Source organism: Dermacentor silvarum, chromosome 7 (assembly GCF_013339745.2).
Source record: "Dermacentor silvarum isolate Dsil-2018 chromosome 7, BIME_Dsil_1.4, whole genome shotgun sequence".
Taxonomy (NCBI): domain Eukaryota; kingdom Metazoa; phylum Arthropoda; class Arachnida; order Ixodida; family Ixodidae; genus Dermacentor; species Dermacentor silvarum.
Genome location: NC_051160.1, coordinates 177,760,283 through 177,779,289, shown reverse-complemented (window position 1 = coordinate 177,779,289; position 19,007 = coordinate 177,760,283). Strand labels below are relative to the sequence as shown.

The following is a 19,007-nucleotide window of genomic DNA, read 5'->3' as shown; positions in this document are numbered from 1 at the left end:
GCCGCTCGTCCCACTCGACCGTATTCTAGTACACTCTAGTATGAACTAAAGCCCCTCCATCCACGCGCCACCGCCGCTTCTGCTAAGTAGCGCCAACCTTTCATGTGTGCCGCTGTACCCTGATTCGTCGCTCAAACCAGTTCCGCTTCCGCAGTTTCCGCTTCCGGGGTTTCCGTTTCCGGTTTTTCTACTTCCGGGATTTCCGGTTCCTGAATTTTCGTTTGTTTCACTCTCGCACCCCTACGCAGCAGTGACGTCGCTTCCGTTAAAAACGGAAGCTGGGACTACGTAAATTCCGCTTGACGCCGGAAACTGAGGGGTGAGCGAGGGAGGAGCGTGGAGGAGGAGGGTAGGTTGGCGGTACTTAACCTGGCCGGCGAAAACGCGTATGGAGGGGCTTTAGTATGAACCACTGACTAGAGTGTACTAGACAATTTTCTAGTACACTCTAGAGCAGTAGCGCACCCAGGATCTCTGCCAGGGGGGGGGGGGGGGGGTGACAGTTTGCCGATACCATCCAAACAGCACTAATTTCGATTTCATCACGGGAAATTGTCAAACAAATTCGCTTTTTGCGAGTGTGCAGATGATTGCGCGGCTTGCATCTTAGTTGCAGTACTCAAATGCGTAAGGAAAGAAAAGGGGTTAAACAAAAGGAGGGTGGGGGGTTAAGTCGGCCTCAGGGGGGTTACAACTCCCGAATTCCCCCCCCCCCCACCCCCCCGTCGGTGCGCCACTGCTCTAGAGTGATCTAGAATTGGAGAGTGCCCGGAACGAGCTTCGAAAAGTGAAGCTAAACGATCGTAACGCCGCTTGGGGCGCTGGAATCGGTAGCGCAAAGCCCATTGTGGCTCAGAGGTAGAATGTCTGCTTCCCACGCAAAAAACGGGGTTCGAGGCGCGGCAGGACACAATGTTTTTCCGTTCTTTTTACTACTTAATGCGTTGATTTTTTATTCTTTATACTGCTGATTCACACTTGCTTCCGTTGCTATGCAATGCAATAAAAAGTAAAGCAGAATCTATAGGAATAATAACAAAACAAAAAATATTTTGCAGTGAACGAATATGCTTGCAGCGCCACGTCACGAAAATCAACAAGACTATTCCAACCAAAGCATGGCCTCCGAGAACTGAACGCATACAAAACCCCGCGGACACCTGTTTGACAGGCTCCGCTGTGCGCTCAAGGCTCATTTGCACTAGGCCGACACGGCACCGATTTTGGTCAGCCAACTGTTGGCCACAGCGTTTTCCGTCATGTAGACTGCTGTCGCCAACAGATCAGTGGTTCGACGGTTTTTGTCGGCGCTATCTGGCAACACTGCCATAATGGTGTCATTATCATCATCATTGTTTCTAGATTATCGTGAAGCATGGAATATCTCGCTTTCTCACATATATTGCCTATATAGTGAGAAACTCTATGATAGCAATCTGCGATACACGCGATGGAGCAACGCAATGTGACTGATTGTTTATATTTGCCGCGTTAACGGCGGGCACCTGCATTTTTGTCCGTGCAACTGTTTAGGTGAGCTTTACCCTGTTTCTGTCGCACTCACCGGCCGCGGTTGTCAAGGCTCCCGCGCGCGTCTACGGCAGCGCGTCTACGGCGTTGTCAGACAACATTGCAGAATGAGTGACAGTGAACTTGATTCAGCTCAATCAGGCATTATGTTGCACCCGAAAAGCTACTGCAGTTATCTTGCGGTAGTCTGAGTCCCACCGACTAGTGATTCGTAAGCGAGCATGCTGCGCTTTAGTAATGTAGGGCCACTGACGGCTCTGCATAAAATATTGTAAACATTGACTAGCCGAACGCGTATGATTTTACGACCGAAAGTTTGAAAAACAGGACAAACGCGTGCAATAATGAACAAAACGTGCGCCTGTCCTGTCTTCGTTCCTTCCTAATGCGACGTATATGATTAAAATTAGTTAATCATTTCATTAATGAATGTCAACGCATACGTTGACCTTCGTTTTTATTCTTACGACACAGAATTCAGAGTATTTAGCGTTTACTACTCCTAGTATGAGTTTGTGACAAAATTTCTTGTTTTGGTCGGAATCGTTCACCAAAACATACCGCGTTACGGCCGGCACCTGCATTTTTGTCCGTACAACTGATTAGGTGAGCTTTCCCCTGTTGTTTGCGTGAGCTTTGTTGTTTGCGTGGTTCGCCTGGGCTTTTATTTGCCGACAGCCGCAGTCTTCATCTGATGGCCTGTACGAGCGTAGCTTTTTCTTTTTTTTTCTGGGCGAACCTGACTTCAATAATTCAATGATGCGGACCAAAATGCGCCATCATGCCGCGAATTCTGAGTCAGAACAAGAAAACAAAGCAATGCAAGATCTTTTTTAAAAAGCTGTTGGAGTAATAATGCAGGCCACATTGTGTATCGTCGTTTTTGCCATCTTTTACATAATAGTAGTTGTAGAATCTATTTATACAGAAGCAGAGAGGTCAGCTCGAGCTTGTGCATTCTAACCTGCTACTCTGCACATGGGGAAAGATGATTTCAAGAGTATATTGCTGTGATGATGCTCATCTTCAACACAGCAGCATAATTAAAGTCTTGAGGCTAGTCCTGTGTTATGTAAAGATTGTAAAATGGCCCACGCTATTGTAGTACATTTCGAGTTGGGTCAAGGACGTTAAGCAAACTCCTCTGAGATTGGCCTAGTGTCGAGGTTTGCCAGAGAACAGAGAGGTCCGTGACTCCTCTGTATCTTGGACAGATGCAAAATATATGCATTAGTGTTTCTGGTACATGATAGCAAACACAATCGGCCGGTGAGGTGTGCATAACATCGAGTGAACACCACACCAAGTTGTATCCTGCACACAAAACCTATGTTGCAGCGTTTTGAATTTCAGTGGCATATGAAACTTCATTTTGGTGTCAAGTTTATGGAGGTGCCTGTGTTGACGACCTGGTTGAGCCCAGCTATCGGATGTGAAGTTCTGTATCATATAAGCTATCAGGAAGTTTGTATTGGGTCTGAAAACAATGTGCACTATCATGCAAGGCAACTCTTGCTTCGGTGTCTGCGATTTCATTGCCTTCGTGTCTGCAGTGCCGCTGAGATTTAATTTTGTTATCTGTTTGCTGCATGATGCCCATAAGCTCTGCAGTGTCGAGATCCGAAATATAGTGCAGGCCTCGTCTGAACAGTGTGCATTATCGCACTGTTTACACAGTGAACTTGACGAGCGTTGAGGTTTGGCCGTGTGGGCAAGACATACTTAGGGGTGTTTAAGCGCAATGATGACGTGGACAAGCAGGCTTGTACACTTGCGCGTCATTGTGTTTAAGCATTCCTACATTCACATAACACATTGGTGCTCAGCACTGCGACAGTGACAAATGTGGATGAAGCACTGAGTTGGGTTATTTCAAACACATGTATGTCGTGCTGTTGTGGGCTGTGACAGTCAAGCCACCGGCAATGAATGCCCAGTTCCCGAAGGCATTTATTCACAGCCATTTCTAAGCCCCATGACTTCATTGTCAGGTTTCCATGAGCGCAGGCACATAGGAACACTGCAGTGTGTGCATGGCTTGAACTGTGCAAAATTAGTACATCCCCCGTTTTGAAACAAGTTTTGTTGTTTGACAAATTCTAAGTGGGCACATCAGTGTGAGCAAGAAACTCCTCTGGAGAAACACTGCAATTTAAATAACTCATTCATCAATGCCCCACCTGCACTGGTGACATACTCCATTACCGAGGCCACTTGACTGACTGCTAATTAGGTGGCCGAATTTTAACTTACCACTACTGGGTCCAACCAGATAATTGTTGGTCAGGAACTTGTAGTTCCCATCAAACTTCCCCAGTTCTTGCAGATGGTTGAGCACCTTCTGGTCACACTACAGCGTAATGCATTCATCGGTTGTCAATGTGTGCAATGATAGTGGCTCTGGTTTGCATGTCTGCTACCCAAACAGTGTCGCCAGGATCAAGCTTTCAGGTATGTCTGTCATTGAATGCACTGCACTTCCTGCTTTGGAACAGTGTGTGCATTCCTTAGCTATCGCAACTTAAATACTTGATGCGAATCAGCCACATTACTGCTCTGTGAATGAAACCTGAGTTTGGAGACGCTGGCCTATCAGAATTTTAGCAGGGCTGAGACCAGCAATGCCGAGCCTTACCCTATATGCAATGAGAGCCAAGTACAGGTTTTTTGGTTTGAGCATGAGGTGCATTTTAAAAATTTATTTGCCTACCTACGTTCACCCTGAAACACAGTTGTAGCAAGGTGTTAAGACTGTAGAAAGTACAAAACAAGGCAGAACAAAAACATCAACACATGAGCAGGCACGAAAATATAGATCCAATGCAAAGCATGATTACAGTGGCATACAAACAATCAATGTACACACAAGTCATGATGAAACGTGCATAAGTGCTGCCAGAGCGCATCCACAAGCATTTCACAAGGTGTGGACGCAACAATATCAGGCAGGGAATTCCACTGTGTCTGAGGAAAGGATGATACCTGAAGTGTATATGTGAATTCTCTTGTATTTTTTTTTTTTTTCCTGTTGTCCCTTCAAGATGTGGTGGGCTGCAGGTGCTGATCAGTCGCCACCAGGCTTTAAGAATGAATACCTCGAAAAGCTACATTGAAGAGTGTCCCATGACACAAAGGGCTTTAAATTTGTGACACTGATATTGTAATCATAGAAATTAATCACGAGTATGGAACAATTTTGTAATCTCTCCAATTTTTTGGGAGGCAGCACAAAATTGTTTCGTATTTTTTTGTATAGTCTCCAAAATTTTTTTCCTAGTAAAGTTCCCCTTCGGGACACAAAATTTTTCACCTGATCATGCTTTACCCTGTTACAATGTGGAAGTCAGAGATAAAGATGTATTTACAATATATACAAGAGCAGCAACAATACATAAACAAGATGGCTGTCGAGACTGATTCCACCTCCACACGTCAAATTGTCTTCTGAATGGCACCACTCCTGGTTGCGCTGTAGCAATATGATCATCAGACTCCAAAAATTGCCGTATTTTTTGCAAGTTGTTCTTTATTATCGAGTCACACTTGCACGCTTGGGACAATGACAGCTCCCACAGAGCTTTTCGAGTTTGTGTTCTGCTGAAGCTTTCTTGGGCACACCTTGCTAAGTGTTCCTCGATACTGCGATTGTAGCACTTCTGTGCCTTTGCTGGGCAGGCAGTCCTCGTGTGCGAATTGCCTCCACAGAAATTGTAGTGTCTTTGCCAATGTGCCAATGCTGTGTTAAGACTTCGCTGTTTCTTCTTATGTCCGACTTCGTGGACACCCACTTCATGGCACATCCTGGACAAGACGATATTGCCGACACCTCTCAAGCCATTAATTTTATTTTTCCCTCTGGACGGTTTACTTCCGCTATGCCTTCACCTGTCCCTTGTGAAAGCAAGTAGTTTCATTCAAGTTTCACTCCTTGATAAAGTACAGGTTGAACACTTTTTCTGACAACGTTGAACTCTTTTGAATCTTAGACCGAAAGATCGAATGCTAAAAAGATGTCCTTAGCTTGATGCCCCATGGTGTTAGAGCAAGGCCGTTGCCTCCTATTCGCACTCACTCAGTCCTGATGCATAGTGATAGTTGTCAAACATCTCTATCCACACCGGCCACTTCTATGATGTGTAGTCATATCCTCTGGGGCTGCCCGGAAGATCCCCTGCCCGCCGACCTCGTCTCGCCACCCCCCACCGAGGAACAATGGGAGGCTTTTCTCTCCAGCACTGACCGAGACATCCAGACATGGGTCCTGGCACGAGCTGAAGATGCCATCATGAAACACAGCCTGGCAGCCTACGTAGCTAATACCCGTGCCACACGGGCAAAGTAAAGTGCACTTTGAGTGAGTGCGCTTTGCGGCTAGTGTCATTTGCAAGCTGCCGCACGGGAACGCTTAGTGACACTCACTGCAGAGCAGACTCACCGGCGAGTGTGTTCGGCGAACTCACTTCATAGCGTCGAAGTGTGTAGCCTCGTTAGCAATGCTTAGAAGATACAAAAGTGATATTGAAAGAAGAGTCAGGAGTAATTTTTAATGACATTGGTTTAGATTGCTAATGTTACAAGATAATAAAATGTGCCACACCGCAAGAAAACAGTAAGAACAGCAAAAAGCTACTCTTGTTCTCGGGCTGTTCACGACCACGCCGGGTAATGGCAGTTGTTTGGCGGATCGAGTCATTTTGACTGTTGCTGGTCAGGTTGCCGTCGTTGCCGGTGCTTATAAAGGTGGATTGTAAATGTTGTTTCTAACAATAATAAACTGTTTTCGTGCACACATTTTTATATTAATAAATATAGGCTTTCCCATCTGACTACCGGTCGCCATGGCCATCAATTTGAAAGAACTTTTCCTTCTCGTGTAGCAGCACACCGCCAAAGTGACACACAGCGCGCTGAAGTGCACTCGCTCAAAGTGCACTTTACTTTGCCCGTGTGGCACGGGTATTAGACTCCCTTACCCCTCCTAATAATAAAGTTGACACTTACTCACTCACTCAAACAGTCCAGACACTGAAAATTAATTCGGGGCGCTCCATCATGTCTATCTTTCATAGCCGTGGTGGTGTTTTGAGATATAAGACACAATTAAATCAATAAAAAGCCTTACTATTTGTTTTTTATCCTGCCAAATTGATGTGCGCCCTATTTCGTTGTGTGTGGTTGTACATGTCACCCTCTTTTGTGTATTACTGTCTTGTATGCCATTTATTTTGGACAGGCCTTTCCCATGTGCAATGTTTTCAGCATGAGCATCCTATGACTTCTTAAACCATCCAGCACTTTGCCTATATTTGTACCTTGATGTCACTTTCTACGTATATTTTCATGCCTTGTGCAATGCCTCCTTTCTGACCGTAACCTGTGACAGGTTATGTGCTGAGAGTTTATATTGGGCGACTTGTGGTTCGAGGCTGAGTGTGGCCAGCCGTGTCGTGGGAAAGTTGTGACACTGGTTGTTGTTTCTACAGCAGCCATGTCGAACAGCAGCGGTAGTGGAAGCAGCGTCGCTGTCTGCGTCGAGGCATGCCAGGAGTACCAGGTGCAGGAGATCACCTACGACGGGCAGGAGGTCTACGTGCAGTGAGTACTTATTACAGAAAGGTTGAAAATTGAGTGCGTTGGTGCATTGTTGGGGACTTGGGAACAGCGCTAAGGGGCAGAACAAGGAAGGCACTCAGACCATCAACAAGTTTTATTTGAAAGAACATATATACTGAAAGAAGATGTACCAACAGATAAAGATCATTTCAGTGTGGCACCAAATAGCCCATGGTTGTACCATGGCACCAAATATTTTTTATTTATTTATTTATTTATTTATTTTATCCTCACGCGCACAGAGCTTTACAGAGTGGAGTGGGGTACATAAATAAACAAAATGCCAGATTTAATAACATGTGCAGTACAAATAGCATCTACAGTACACAAGAGGAGGCAATGTTAGGCTAATACAATGAAAAGTACGAATGAAGATACAATGCAAAGAACCGCGTATAAAAGGGGGGGGGGGGGAAGGGGAAAAAAACCTTCATGCATGATTAAATAAGTGATTGTATATGGTTGCACAAAATAGATCATGGTCCGAAATGGAAACGATATCTGTGGGAAGGTGGTTCCAGTCATTGGACGTGCGTCGGATGAAAGAATGACAGCTCACGGCATTGAACTTTCACAAATTCAAAGAAAGAAAAGTAGACTGGAGTTTCTATCAAACTTAATTAATCATAGGCTACCCTTAGACACAGCAACATACGTATCCCCCTTGATAAGCAGACCCACTCGACACCACTACTCTCATTCGCTAACACCAGTTTTCGCAAGGACTGACACTTTTCGGTTCTCTTTTTTTCCACAAACAATAGCTGACTGCAATAAACTAACAGAAGCATTCCCCCCACGCCCATGATCTGTATACCATTTGTGTAATTAGTGGTGTTATTTTGTGTTAGAGTTTTATTGGAACCAAGTTGATAAAATTTCCTTAATCGTCTACCTTATGACGACACACATATTGTGAAAAGCTTGTTAGAAACTTGTTTCATCCTGTTCCTTTGTGATTATTCTTGTGTATCCTGCTCACCCTGCTTGGACTTCTTGTCCGCAGTATTTTTAAAATAAATAATAAATACATAATAATAAAAAAAAGTGTTAGTGTGGTGTTACATTGGCTGTTCGGCTTCAGAGGGAGGAGTGTGTGGGAAACTTGCATTATCACAATTATGGATGTACTGGCAAAGGTTTTTGATATCAGTTGTGTGCACTCATCACGGTACAATGACATGCAGTGGTGAGCCCCATTCAATTGAGTGCAGTGCCAAGGGGCTACCTCTTGCTTGCGTGCATACCAGTGTGTATGCAAGCCGTATGCCAGTTTCTGCGTCGTCTGGCAATTATAGCACAGAGGCCTGTTGCTTGCCGACACCTGCGTCTAGAGACAAATTTAAAGGCAGTAGCCATTAGAGCCATACTGTTGACCGTCTACTCTCTCTATGTCCCACCTGATTTTCGTCTGGAGCTTAGAGAGTTTGAGAAACTAATAGATGAGCTCCCCGAGCCAAGCATATATTGGCAGGAGACCCAATCAGTCTGCGCCAGGGCCTAATTGCATCTCGTATGAAACGATCAAACATCCTGAAACTGTAATCACGCTCCTCTCATTGTATGCAATATGTGAAGCAGGGTACATTCCGACTTCTTGGAGGCAAGCCATATAATTCCCATCCTTAAGGAGGAAAAAGAACCATCCTTGATGAGTGGCTACAGACCAATAGCGCTAACCAGTTGTCTGTGCAAACTCTCCCAAAATTGATGATAAACCAGCTCCTAATTCACTATTTAGAAACGTGCAAATTACTAGATCTGCACCAGTGTGGTTTCAGGGAAGATAGGTCAACGATAGATCACCTTGTCCACATAGAGTCAAATGTAAGAGATGAGTTTATACACAAACAATTCTTGCCAGTAATTTTAGACTTGGAAAACGCCTACAACACTACCTGGTGATAAAGAATTTTACAGGAGCTTTCTTGAATGAGTATCTGCAGAAACATGTTAGACATAATCAAGAGCTGCCTGTCTGAACGCACATTCCGTGTGAGAGCTGGCACTGCTCTGTCTAGGCCATTCATCTAGCAGGAGGACAAAACATTTATTTGAAACCAGAGGCTCGTGGTTTCCAGAGGCGGTGGTTAGTTGGCCTCGAGCTCCTGCTCCCTGGCAGCGGCCTCTGCTGTATCGGGAAGCGTTGCGCGTACAAACGGACAAACACAGGAAAAAAGACGTAAACGGATAGAGCGCATATGCGTTTACGTCTTTTTTCCTGTGTTTGTCCGTTTGTACGTGCAACGCTTCCCGATACAGCTATGCACCAACTCGCCCAGCAAGAAGTTCTTCTAAATGGCCTCTGCCCGCTTCGTGACCCAGACCTGCTCATATAGGTTGGAGCAGAGCAGTGTGGCCTCCCACTGCTGCGTCGTGGTAATTTGCAAGCCCTGTGGACTACCGCGGATACGTATATTCGGACAGCCCCACGTATATGGAACAGGTCAGCCCGGGGAGCTCTGCACAGCTTGCACTGCTGCTTAAAGGTTGCTGGATCAGTGTAGGAGACCGGCGTTCCTCAAGGTGCGGTGCTTAGCTGCATGCTGGTCATTGTGAAAATGAATTCTTTGTGCTCAGCAATACCATATACAATGTTTTACTCAGTTTATATAGATGACGTCCAGATACATTGTAAGTCTGGCAATCTTGCAATACTTCCAATCTGCGAACGGCAGGTACAGATGGCCTAAACAAGCTTTCTAAATGGGCGGATGAAAATGTATTTAGAGTAAATCCTACGAAGAGTACATCTGTTCTTTTCTCGAAGAAGAGGGGCTTGGTCCAATCCACAACCAAGCATAGAGCTCTATAAGGAGTGTCTGCTGGTGAACAGCGAGCACAGATTCTTGGGCGTAATACAGTGTAGACCGCTTTTAACGTAAGTTGCCGGAGTCGCGAATATCTGCACTATAAGCGGTACTGCACTATAACCAAAACGATTTTCAAGCCCTGCACGTATGCAAAACATGTAGACCAAGCATGTAGACACGCTTTGTACTATCGCGCACACATCGCGATTACGTTTTCGCCAGTGAGCTGGCGAAAACATAATAGCGATATAGCTGGTGCTCTTCAAGCTCGACAGCTTTGCACCGAGTCAAAACGAAACTGTTTGCCGCCACCGCTGCCGAAAAAACCGTGACCGCTATTGACGCGATTATGAACGGCGACTTTGCGGTGCTAAGGGCACGCACCCGACGCACGAACCGAGTCTGTACGAATTAACTACCATTTGCTGCAACAACTGGGGGGGGCAGTCGAAACCGCGGTCGCTCTCTACGCGATCATCGATGGTGACTATGCAGTTTTTTAGGCACGCTATCGACGCGCGTACAACCGCGGCCGCTATCGATGCGATCGTGGATGACGACTACGCAGTTATGAAAGCCCGCGGCCAACGCATGAATGCAGGCTTCAAAGACACAAATAGGCTCGAAGCGTTCCGGTGTTGCTCTCATCCACGTACAATTTCAACTGCTGGCTGTGGCGATGCGACTCCGCCACTTCGTTTGGTTTGGACGCTAGCGCCGTTCTTGCTCTTCCGCGTCACACATTTGTGGCGCTTCTCGCTCACTGAGCTCCGAAAGTAGTCCGAATTAACCGATGTGTGTCCAAATAAGTCCGAATTAACGAGAGTTTGATTGCATTGAATAATGCATACGCCAGCCGGGAGCACGCACCTTGTTGAGAAGCGTCCTTGCTGCCGCCCTTGTCGGCGAGATTTTCCTGCGGAAGCCGCATTATAACTGGTATTTCGTCTCACGCGGCTACACTGTAAGCGGTATGCATATACATGGAGTTCTATGGGAGGGCAAACGGGAGTCAGGAAAGGCCGCGTTGTAGCCAGTTCTGCACTATAAACGGTTACGTTATAAGTGGTCGATACTGTACTAGACTCCAGGCTAATGTTCATCCCCCACATAAAATGCATCAAAAGAAAATGCCTAAAAACGATGAACGTACTAAAAGTTTTGTCATGCACAAGCTGGGGCAGCGACAAGAAGTGCCTTATGACCTTGCACAAGAGCCTAATATGTACACGCTTAGAATACGGCTCCATAGTTCATCAGTCGGCTACACCAAATGCCTTGAAAATGCTGGACCCTGTTCATCATTTAGGAATTTGCCTCGCGACTGGTGCCTTCAGGACAAGTCTGATACCAAACCTCTACGTAGAGTTTAATCAGCGGTCTCTGCATCTGCAGAGATCCTATTGCTGTTTTACATATTTTCTAAAAGTGCAATCAAACTGTGCACATCCTTAATATTCCACCATAAGCGATACATCATGTGCAGTGCCTTGCCAGAACCGATGTGCCGCGAGACAACCCTTTTCACTGCGTGTAAGAATGCTCAGCAAAGAAATGGCCTTCTCGATCATCATTTAATTGCTCCAGCGAAGCTGTTGCCGCCGTGGCGCTGGCAGGTCATAGAATGTGACGCATCGTTTGTAGGCGTTACAAAACACGCTCCAGAAGCACATATTCGAATGCATTTCCTCGAACTTCAGACAAAATATTCGTTCCCAGAATTTTACACTCACGCACCTAGGCCTCACACTGGTGTGTCTTATGCAGCCGTTGGCATATCGTTTTCGGAGTTGAATGTCCTGCACCCAGAAACAAGTATTCTCACTGCAGAGGCCTACGCAATAATGTCAACTGTCCAGTGTACAGTCTACGCTCTTTACCACGGACTTTCGGATATAAAGAAGCACATTTCAACCATAATTTGCTCGACCTATTTCAGTAGTGCAACGAAGTTCGCTTTTAACGGACCGTGCTACAACGGACTATCAGCTACAGCGGACGAAATTAGCAGCAATTTTTTAACAAAATCAGGCGTATAAAGCATACTTTTGCCGTGTCGACACGGGCTGACAACAGACTTTCGAGGGTGAGCCGACGATCATGGCTTAACCTCATGCACGCGCGACCAAGGAAGGTGGGGCGGAAGTGCGCCGTCTCTATTGCGTACGGGGAGAGGCGAGGAAGAGGGTGTTCACCTCCGGTGGCTGCTGCCCCGCCGTGTGGGCGCAGCGGGTGCCGTATCCTGTAAGTGATCTTATCGTGAAAGGACAAAGTGCGCTCAGTGCCGGTAGCTTCGTATGCGCTGTGCTTTCGATGTTTAGTTCGTTCGCTGCTGCCGCGCTTCCTGACAGCACTGTTTTGACAGCGACTTTCTGCGGTCATCGAGCGAGATGTGCTCATGTTTACCTGTGTGCGCATGACACCGTGCTTGTTAATTGAGTTAGTAAGCGAATGTTTGCAAGTTTCTACGGCTGATAAAACTACTATTCTTACTTTGTTTAGCTGTCTACTAATCTGCTATCACAATTAATGCGTCACTTTTCCAGCGAAACTGAGACTTTTTTTTTCTCTTACATCGCGACCAAAGTGTCAGAAGTGAGGCGTTTCAAATATTACGGACTTCGGATAAAACGGACATTTTTTGTCGGATTATGAGGGTCCGTTGTAACGAGAGTAGACTGTATTAAGAAAACAAAGCTACAAAAAGCTGTTATATTTACAATCTCTTTAAGTGTTGTAAGATCCTTAATGACATTCTATAAACAGAAGAATCCTATACTCAATGATCTTTATTCAATCCTGTGCACAACATATATGTCGAACCAGCATGTCATCTATGCCGGGTCCCTGGACACAGAAGCATCAAGAGTAATACACTTGCTGACCATATTGCTACATCTGTAAAAACAAAGCCAAGCAATTCTCCTTAGCAGTCCCTGCCATAGACTTGAGACCTTTCTTACGGAAGAAACTTAGGAGCTATTGGCAAGACACGTGGGACACAGAAGCCCATAATAAACTAGATGTTTTTAAGCCATACTTAGGAAATTGGCCACCTATAACAAAAATACGAACTAAGGTCGTCTTAGGATAGGGCGCACATATGGCACTCACTCCTACCTGCTGACCGGTGATGCATCTACTGTCTGTGATAGATGTGGCGAGATGCTGATGGTCCTTCGCATCTTGTTTGAGTGTCGGGAATTAGAAGATAAAAAGAAAAAGTATTTTGCTCGGGCATACAGACAACACATTCCCCTTCACCCTGCAATGTTTCTCGGAATAGAACCGTTTTTTGACAATAAGGTAGTTTTGAGATTTTTACATGACGTTGGTAAATTGCTAGTTATCAGACCAAGGTATTCATAGCATACCCTTTTACTAGAGGCTGCTGCTCTGACAGCATTTTTGTAAAGCACTTGCCTCCCAGCCCTTGGGTACAAGGGCCTTGTCGAGGCACTAGTGCTAATGTCATCGACGCATTTTACACCATTCATTCATAACAAAACTTTCATGGTCAGAGCGCACACCTGCAGTCATTATTTTAATACTGATATATTTACGCAAGTTGCAGCGACTGATTTTTGGCCCCTGTACATCCATTGTTAGCAGTTAATTTCTGCATCTCATAAACAACTCATTGAAAACTCATCACGGCAGTCTTTGGCGCCAAAAAACCCCACACATCATCGTCATTGTGCACGTAAAGAATAACTGCAACATTTTGCTGTGAGCGCCTCTCATCTAGGCATGATCTATCACAACTGGGCTTTACCACACCACTGCCATGCTTACTGTTTGTGCAGCGTCATTCTTATGCACATGTCTGCCTCTGATGCATGTCATGAGTGTTGTACTTCTTTCTATGGTAACCTTCTAGGTTAGGGATGATGATGAATGTTCTCATTCACAACTGAAGTGCTGTGAACGCAAGATGACAGACACAGGCAAAGTTGCACGCGTGCCGCTAAATTTAGACGAAGTTTGACTTAGAACACTAATCATCCGTAATTACTTGATATTCCTAAAGAGCTATTTTTCTTTGCTGTGATTGGAATGCTATTAAATGGTAGAAATTACATTCGACAAATTGTTGCCTTGCAACTACCTAATTTGGGCCAAAAGGGACCTTCAGGAAGGTTAATGTAAAACTCCACAATGTCACCTGCTACGAGACGGAAGGAGTTTGAGCAAATCCATGTACTGCCTGTCACTTCCCGATTGCTGGGTGCTGACAGTGTCAGCAAATTTGCCTCTGTGTGAAGCTCTGTGATGGATGTAGGTGAGAAGTGGCATCATGGGTTGGCAGGAAAAGCTCACTGATACTCCCTCACTAGTATTTTTATAGGCTTCTACTCAGGCACTCACGTAGTCACACCTCCATTCGCTCTTACCTGCTCACTTTTGTTCACATCCTTGGTCACCACGCCCGTGAAGTGAATGTGCCGACCTGTGAGTGGTGGCATCTGCAGGCCATGTTCCATGTCGGAGAACCTGACCAAGTTGGCGCAGAAGATCGACTTTGGCCAAGCAGCGGCAGCCGACGAGCAGCAGTTGGAGAAAGCGTCCTTCCAGCCCTCCCTCTGGCCATGGGACTCTGTTCGCGCCAAGCTCAGGTAAGGGTGGGGTTGCTGCATGAATGGTAGAGCACACGGCTCTCTGTAGTGGCACATCTGTTTTCCATTGACCCTCAAACATCTTAGTCATGTGGTTCAAAATGCAACCATGCAACGTGGAGAAACCACCACCACTGTACTCCGTTTCATGCTTCATCTGTACTCTGTTTCAGTCTTCACAAACCACCATTATTCAGGGGCCAGCAGTGATCTCATGGGGTTTAGCTCTGACAGGAAAATTCACTTGGCTGTCTTTGCCGTGCTGTTAGTGCTGGTGGTTGATGTGGCAGCAGCACATTGTGATCGTGGTGCGTTACTCTCTTCTTCATCCGCACACTGAGGAAAGAAAATCCGGCCGGTGCTTTTCTCTCTCGAAACTGACGGAGAAAAACAATGGTTAAGGTAACAGGTGACCCCTGCGGTGCTTCTGGTGAGGCGCCCAGATCATTAAGTTGGTCGTTTTGCTCCTCAGCAGGTATGGCAACAAGCTGTCGTTTTCAGTGGGCCCCCGGTGCACTCAAAGAGCTGCAAAAGGAGCTAGCTCGCCGTAATGTCTGGGAGTTTCACATCCTAATGACGTCATTCACTACTACCTTTCGACTGCTTGACCTCATTGCCGATAAGAAATGCTGGTGTAGTTTCCAAAGATGGTAGATGCATAGGTTTATCGAAACTACCTAGTCATGGCAGTGCAGCATTTACCACAGGCAGGCCCAAAAAGATCCATGTGCTGCTTGAGAGCCGTGCCTTGGCCGCCAGTGCACTAGACATTGCTTAGTGCAGGTCCAAGATAATGGAGCTTGCATGCATGGTCGGTCTAGCAGTACAAGTAATACATCAAGATCACTGGACAAGTACAGACATTAAACTACCATATTTATTCGTGTAAGGCCTGCACCCCCTCTTTGAAGTGCTGAAATATGAGAAAAAAGTTTCAATAAGCGTCACATGCATACCCGCATGCTGGTTTCTGCGAGCTGCTACTGCATGGCCCTTTTCCTGTCGAATGTAATGTTTTCAGTAGGGTTATACAAATACAGTGGGATATTGTTGATGCGATCTTCACGGGAACTGGAAAATAAAGCGTACCATCCGAAATTCCTATTATCCAACCAAATCAAATTATCGGGAAAAGAAAAAAGAAGTGTATTATCCTGAAAAACGTATTATGCAGAATCGTATCAATGAGATTCCACTGTACTGTACTCAACTATATGAATTGATTTGTGAACATTGAAGTAATTGAGTTCATAACTCAATTATCTACTGCTACATTTTTTGCATATTTGGTGGAATACCTGGCTGAGGTCAATGCATTGCATGCAGCCTTTCCAGGGCGCTCGGTTTGTTTCGGGACAAAACAAAATTTAATTTTGGAGTTTTATGTAATCAAACCACAATCTGGTTATGAGGCATGCCTCTCTCAGTACAAAGTTCATCTGGGTGGTCAACTTCAATCGAAACAATTCGTATTGGCCGCGGGATCGAGCGGAGTCGCCGCCTGGCGGGCACTGGCTGAACCACAGATAGTGTGGATCGTGCCGTGCGTTGCCTGCTAGGAACTGCGTGCTTACATGTGCATGTACGGCGTGAATAGCTTTAAATGCTGCTTCTTCCGTGGCAGTACCAGAGTCCTAAATGCTTAAATGCTGTTCTGCATTTCTGACGGTGTACAAAAGCATTTAGCGTTGTGCCTGTCGTCTTTGCACTGTAGTAAGATCAGTGAATGCCCGTGTCCAGCGTGCGATGTGTGATTATAGCATCCTACACTCGCTACAATCATAAACATTTAATTATCGCTTCGCGTTTCGAGAAATTCAGAAAAAGCATTTTACCTTGTGTTAATTAAATTAAGTGGCAGCAGCGAGACTGCAATCTTTCAAGTAAGTAGAAACGTGCGCATTTCGTGCAAAAACATGGCATTGGAGGGCAATGTAAAATCAGCTCGCTGCAGTCAGCACGTTTCATTACAGAAAATCGGGCCAAAATAGTCACAGCGGTACACCGATGCGTATCTTTCAATGCATGCCGTCAACCGCCTATTCACACTAACGCGGCGACGTTGCTGCCACCTATAGTTTTATCTCGCGGCAAATAGCCGACAGAGTGCATGGCACCGAAAGCAGCGCCTATGTGCGAAGCATGTTTGAAGGTGTGCAACTGATTACCCATTGGAAGACAAACCAATCGTATCGCATGTGCGTGTTCACACCCGCAGATTCACACGTTCACGCATGCAGTCGGAATTTTTTGTCAGTAGGCGATCTTAAGCACACAAACTTCTACGTGCGCTTATGGTACTAGTTGCTGGCTGGTCCCTTGCGGACCCAAACTCTGCTACATCAATTGTCAAAAAACCAAATGCATGATCTCGTATCCGATCGACGAATAGCCACTCATACAAACATATTAGCAGCAAGCTTTCCATGGCAGCTTGCGGGCTCGTATCACATCGGCCAGCGGCCAGTTTTTGTCGTGGCACACTGCCTTCACCGTTAGGCCTAATTAGTGGTGCTTCGAAAGGTCTGTCAGGTCATCATCATTGGCCTATATTTATGTCCACAGCAGGAAGAAGGCCTTTCCCTGCGATCTCCAATTACCCTTGTCATGTGCTAGCTGATTCCAACTTGCACCTGCAAATTTCCTAACTTCATCACCCCACCTAGTTTTCTGCCGTCCTCGACTGCACTTCCCTTCTCTTGGTACCCATTCTATAACTCTAATGCTCCAATGGTTATCCATCCTATGCATTACATGGCCTGCCCAGCTCCATTTCTTTCTCTTAATATATCAGTTATTCCCGTTTGCTCTCTGATCCACACCGCTCTCTTCCTCTCTCTTAACGTTAGGCCTAACATTTTTTGTTCCATCGCTCTTAGTGCTTGTTCTCGAGCTTCTTTGGTAACCTCCAAGTTTCTGCCCCATATGTTAGCACCGGTAGAATGCAATGATCGTACACTTTTCTTTTCAACGACAGTGGTAAGCTCCCAGTCAGGATTTGGCAGTGCCTGCTGTATGCACTCCAACCCAAATTTATTCTTCTGTAAATTTCCTTCTGTCAAGTATTGGAAACTAAAGTTACTGTTTTATGCCGAATCGACTCGTATATGTTTGAAGAGGCCACACAATACACGGAAAGCTGACAAACCGCCTCGCAACAAAAGTGAGTGTATGGGATGGTACGGACGTTCTCAGCTGCCATTGCCATCTTTGCAATGCACCGTACGGAGGCTTCTCATTCTTGACGCCATTTATTGACGCATAATCTCTTGTCGAGCGTCTAGCATTGTTATTGGACGTACAGTCGAGTCCTGCCACAGCGAAATTCCGGGACACGCGAAAAATTTCGTTGACATGAAATTAGTACGTATATAAGTACGCCAAACGGCAAGGCCGCAAACAACACCGCAACATCATCCGGGAAATCATCGCGATGGCGGGGGAGGGGGGGGAGGGGGAGACGGGCCGAAGGTGGTCAATAAAGTGTCAACTTCATGAGAGAATGCATTTCGCGCCACTGTTGCAGCATTTTTCGTACACTGTGGCCGACAACGTGCGTGCCCGGCCGATCGCGAAACACTCATTTTGCGGCACATGCACCGTCGCAATGAAGCGTTTGAATTATCACAATTTCGTTACATATTTATGACAGTCGGCAAACTTGGCAAGCTTGCGCTTACCGGAAGTTTTATTTCAAGAAGTCAGTCAGCCTGGATTTCTTACGCTTCACGACAAGTAAGGGCGTTACACGAGTCTCACAGTCCGTTAAAAGAGCCATCGCAATGTCATTGTCGTGGGCTCTGATAAATTTTCTGATGAGGTCAAAAGGATCCATTACTTTCAAAGCGGTCGCCGGAGTCGGTGTGTCTAGCGGGTTGTCATTTTCCCCAGACGATGAGACGTTGGCATCATGTTTACAACAGCGGCTGCGGCGCGGCCGCCGTATCTTGAAAGCAATCTGCGCCGTGCACAAAGTGCGCGCCCGTGTGGGCCTCATCTTCTAAGCGATCTGCGATGTGGGCAAAGTGCAACTAGTGCCGGTAGAGTCATGTGCGCTGTGCTTTCGACATTTAGTTCGCCTTGAAGCGAGAGACGGCACAGAGGCCAATTCGCTCCTTGCTATTGCCACGCCCTCTCATTCTAGAGTGTTGACACTGAGTTTCCATGGTCATCGAGCGAGATGTGTTCATGTTTACCTGTGCACGCGTGACACCGTGCTTGGTAATTTAGTTAGTAAGCGAATGTTTAAAAGTTTATACGACCGATGAAACTACGATCCTTAGTTCGTATAGCTGTCTACTAATCTGCATTGCAATCGATGCCTTTCGGGCGAAACTGCAAAATTTTTTTCCTTCCGCTTTTTGCCTCAGCGATCATATGTGCCTTCTGCTTGAGAGAGAGAAATTTACGCTTCTTTGATGGCATAGCCATTTCG

At 45.9% G+C, this 19,007-nt stretch overlaps 1 protein-coding gene across 4 annotated transcripts in view; it reads left to right on the top strand.

Annotated features, from left to right (window-relative positions):
• Nucleotides 1–1,350: 1,350 nt before the first annotated feature.
• The window catches only part of LOC119458722 (mediator of RNA polymerase II transcription subunit 17), a 201,956-nt gene continuing 184,299 nt past the window's right edge, over nucleotides 1,351–19,007 (top strand). The window contains exons 1-3 of one of the 4 annotated variants that reach the window (XM_037720581.2): nucleotides 1,351–1,533; nucleotides 7,017–7,125; nucleotides 14,429–14,572. In XM_037720581.2, coding sequence (XP_037576509.1) covers nucleotides 7,019–7,125; nucleotides 14,429–14,572 — 251 coding nt within the window. In that variant the 5' untranslated portion in view covers nucleotides 1,351–1,533; nucleotides 7,017–7,018. Of the gene's footprint in view, nucleotides 1,534–2,037; nucleotides 2,137–7,013; nucleotides 7,126–14,428; nucleotides 14,573–19,007 lie in introns of those variants that run through there. The other 3 variants (XM_037720580.2, XM_049671394.1, XM_049671395.1) reach the window with 3 other exon arrangements.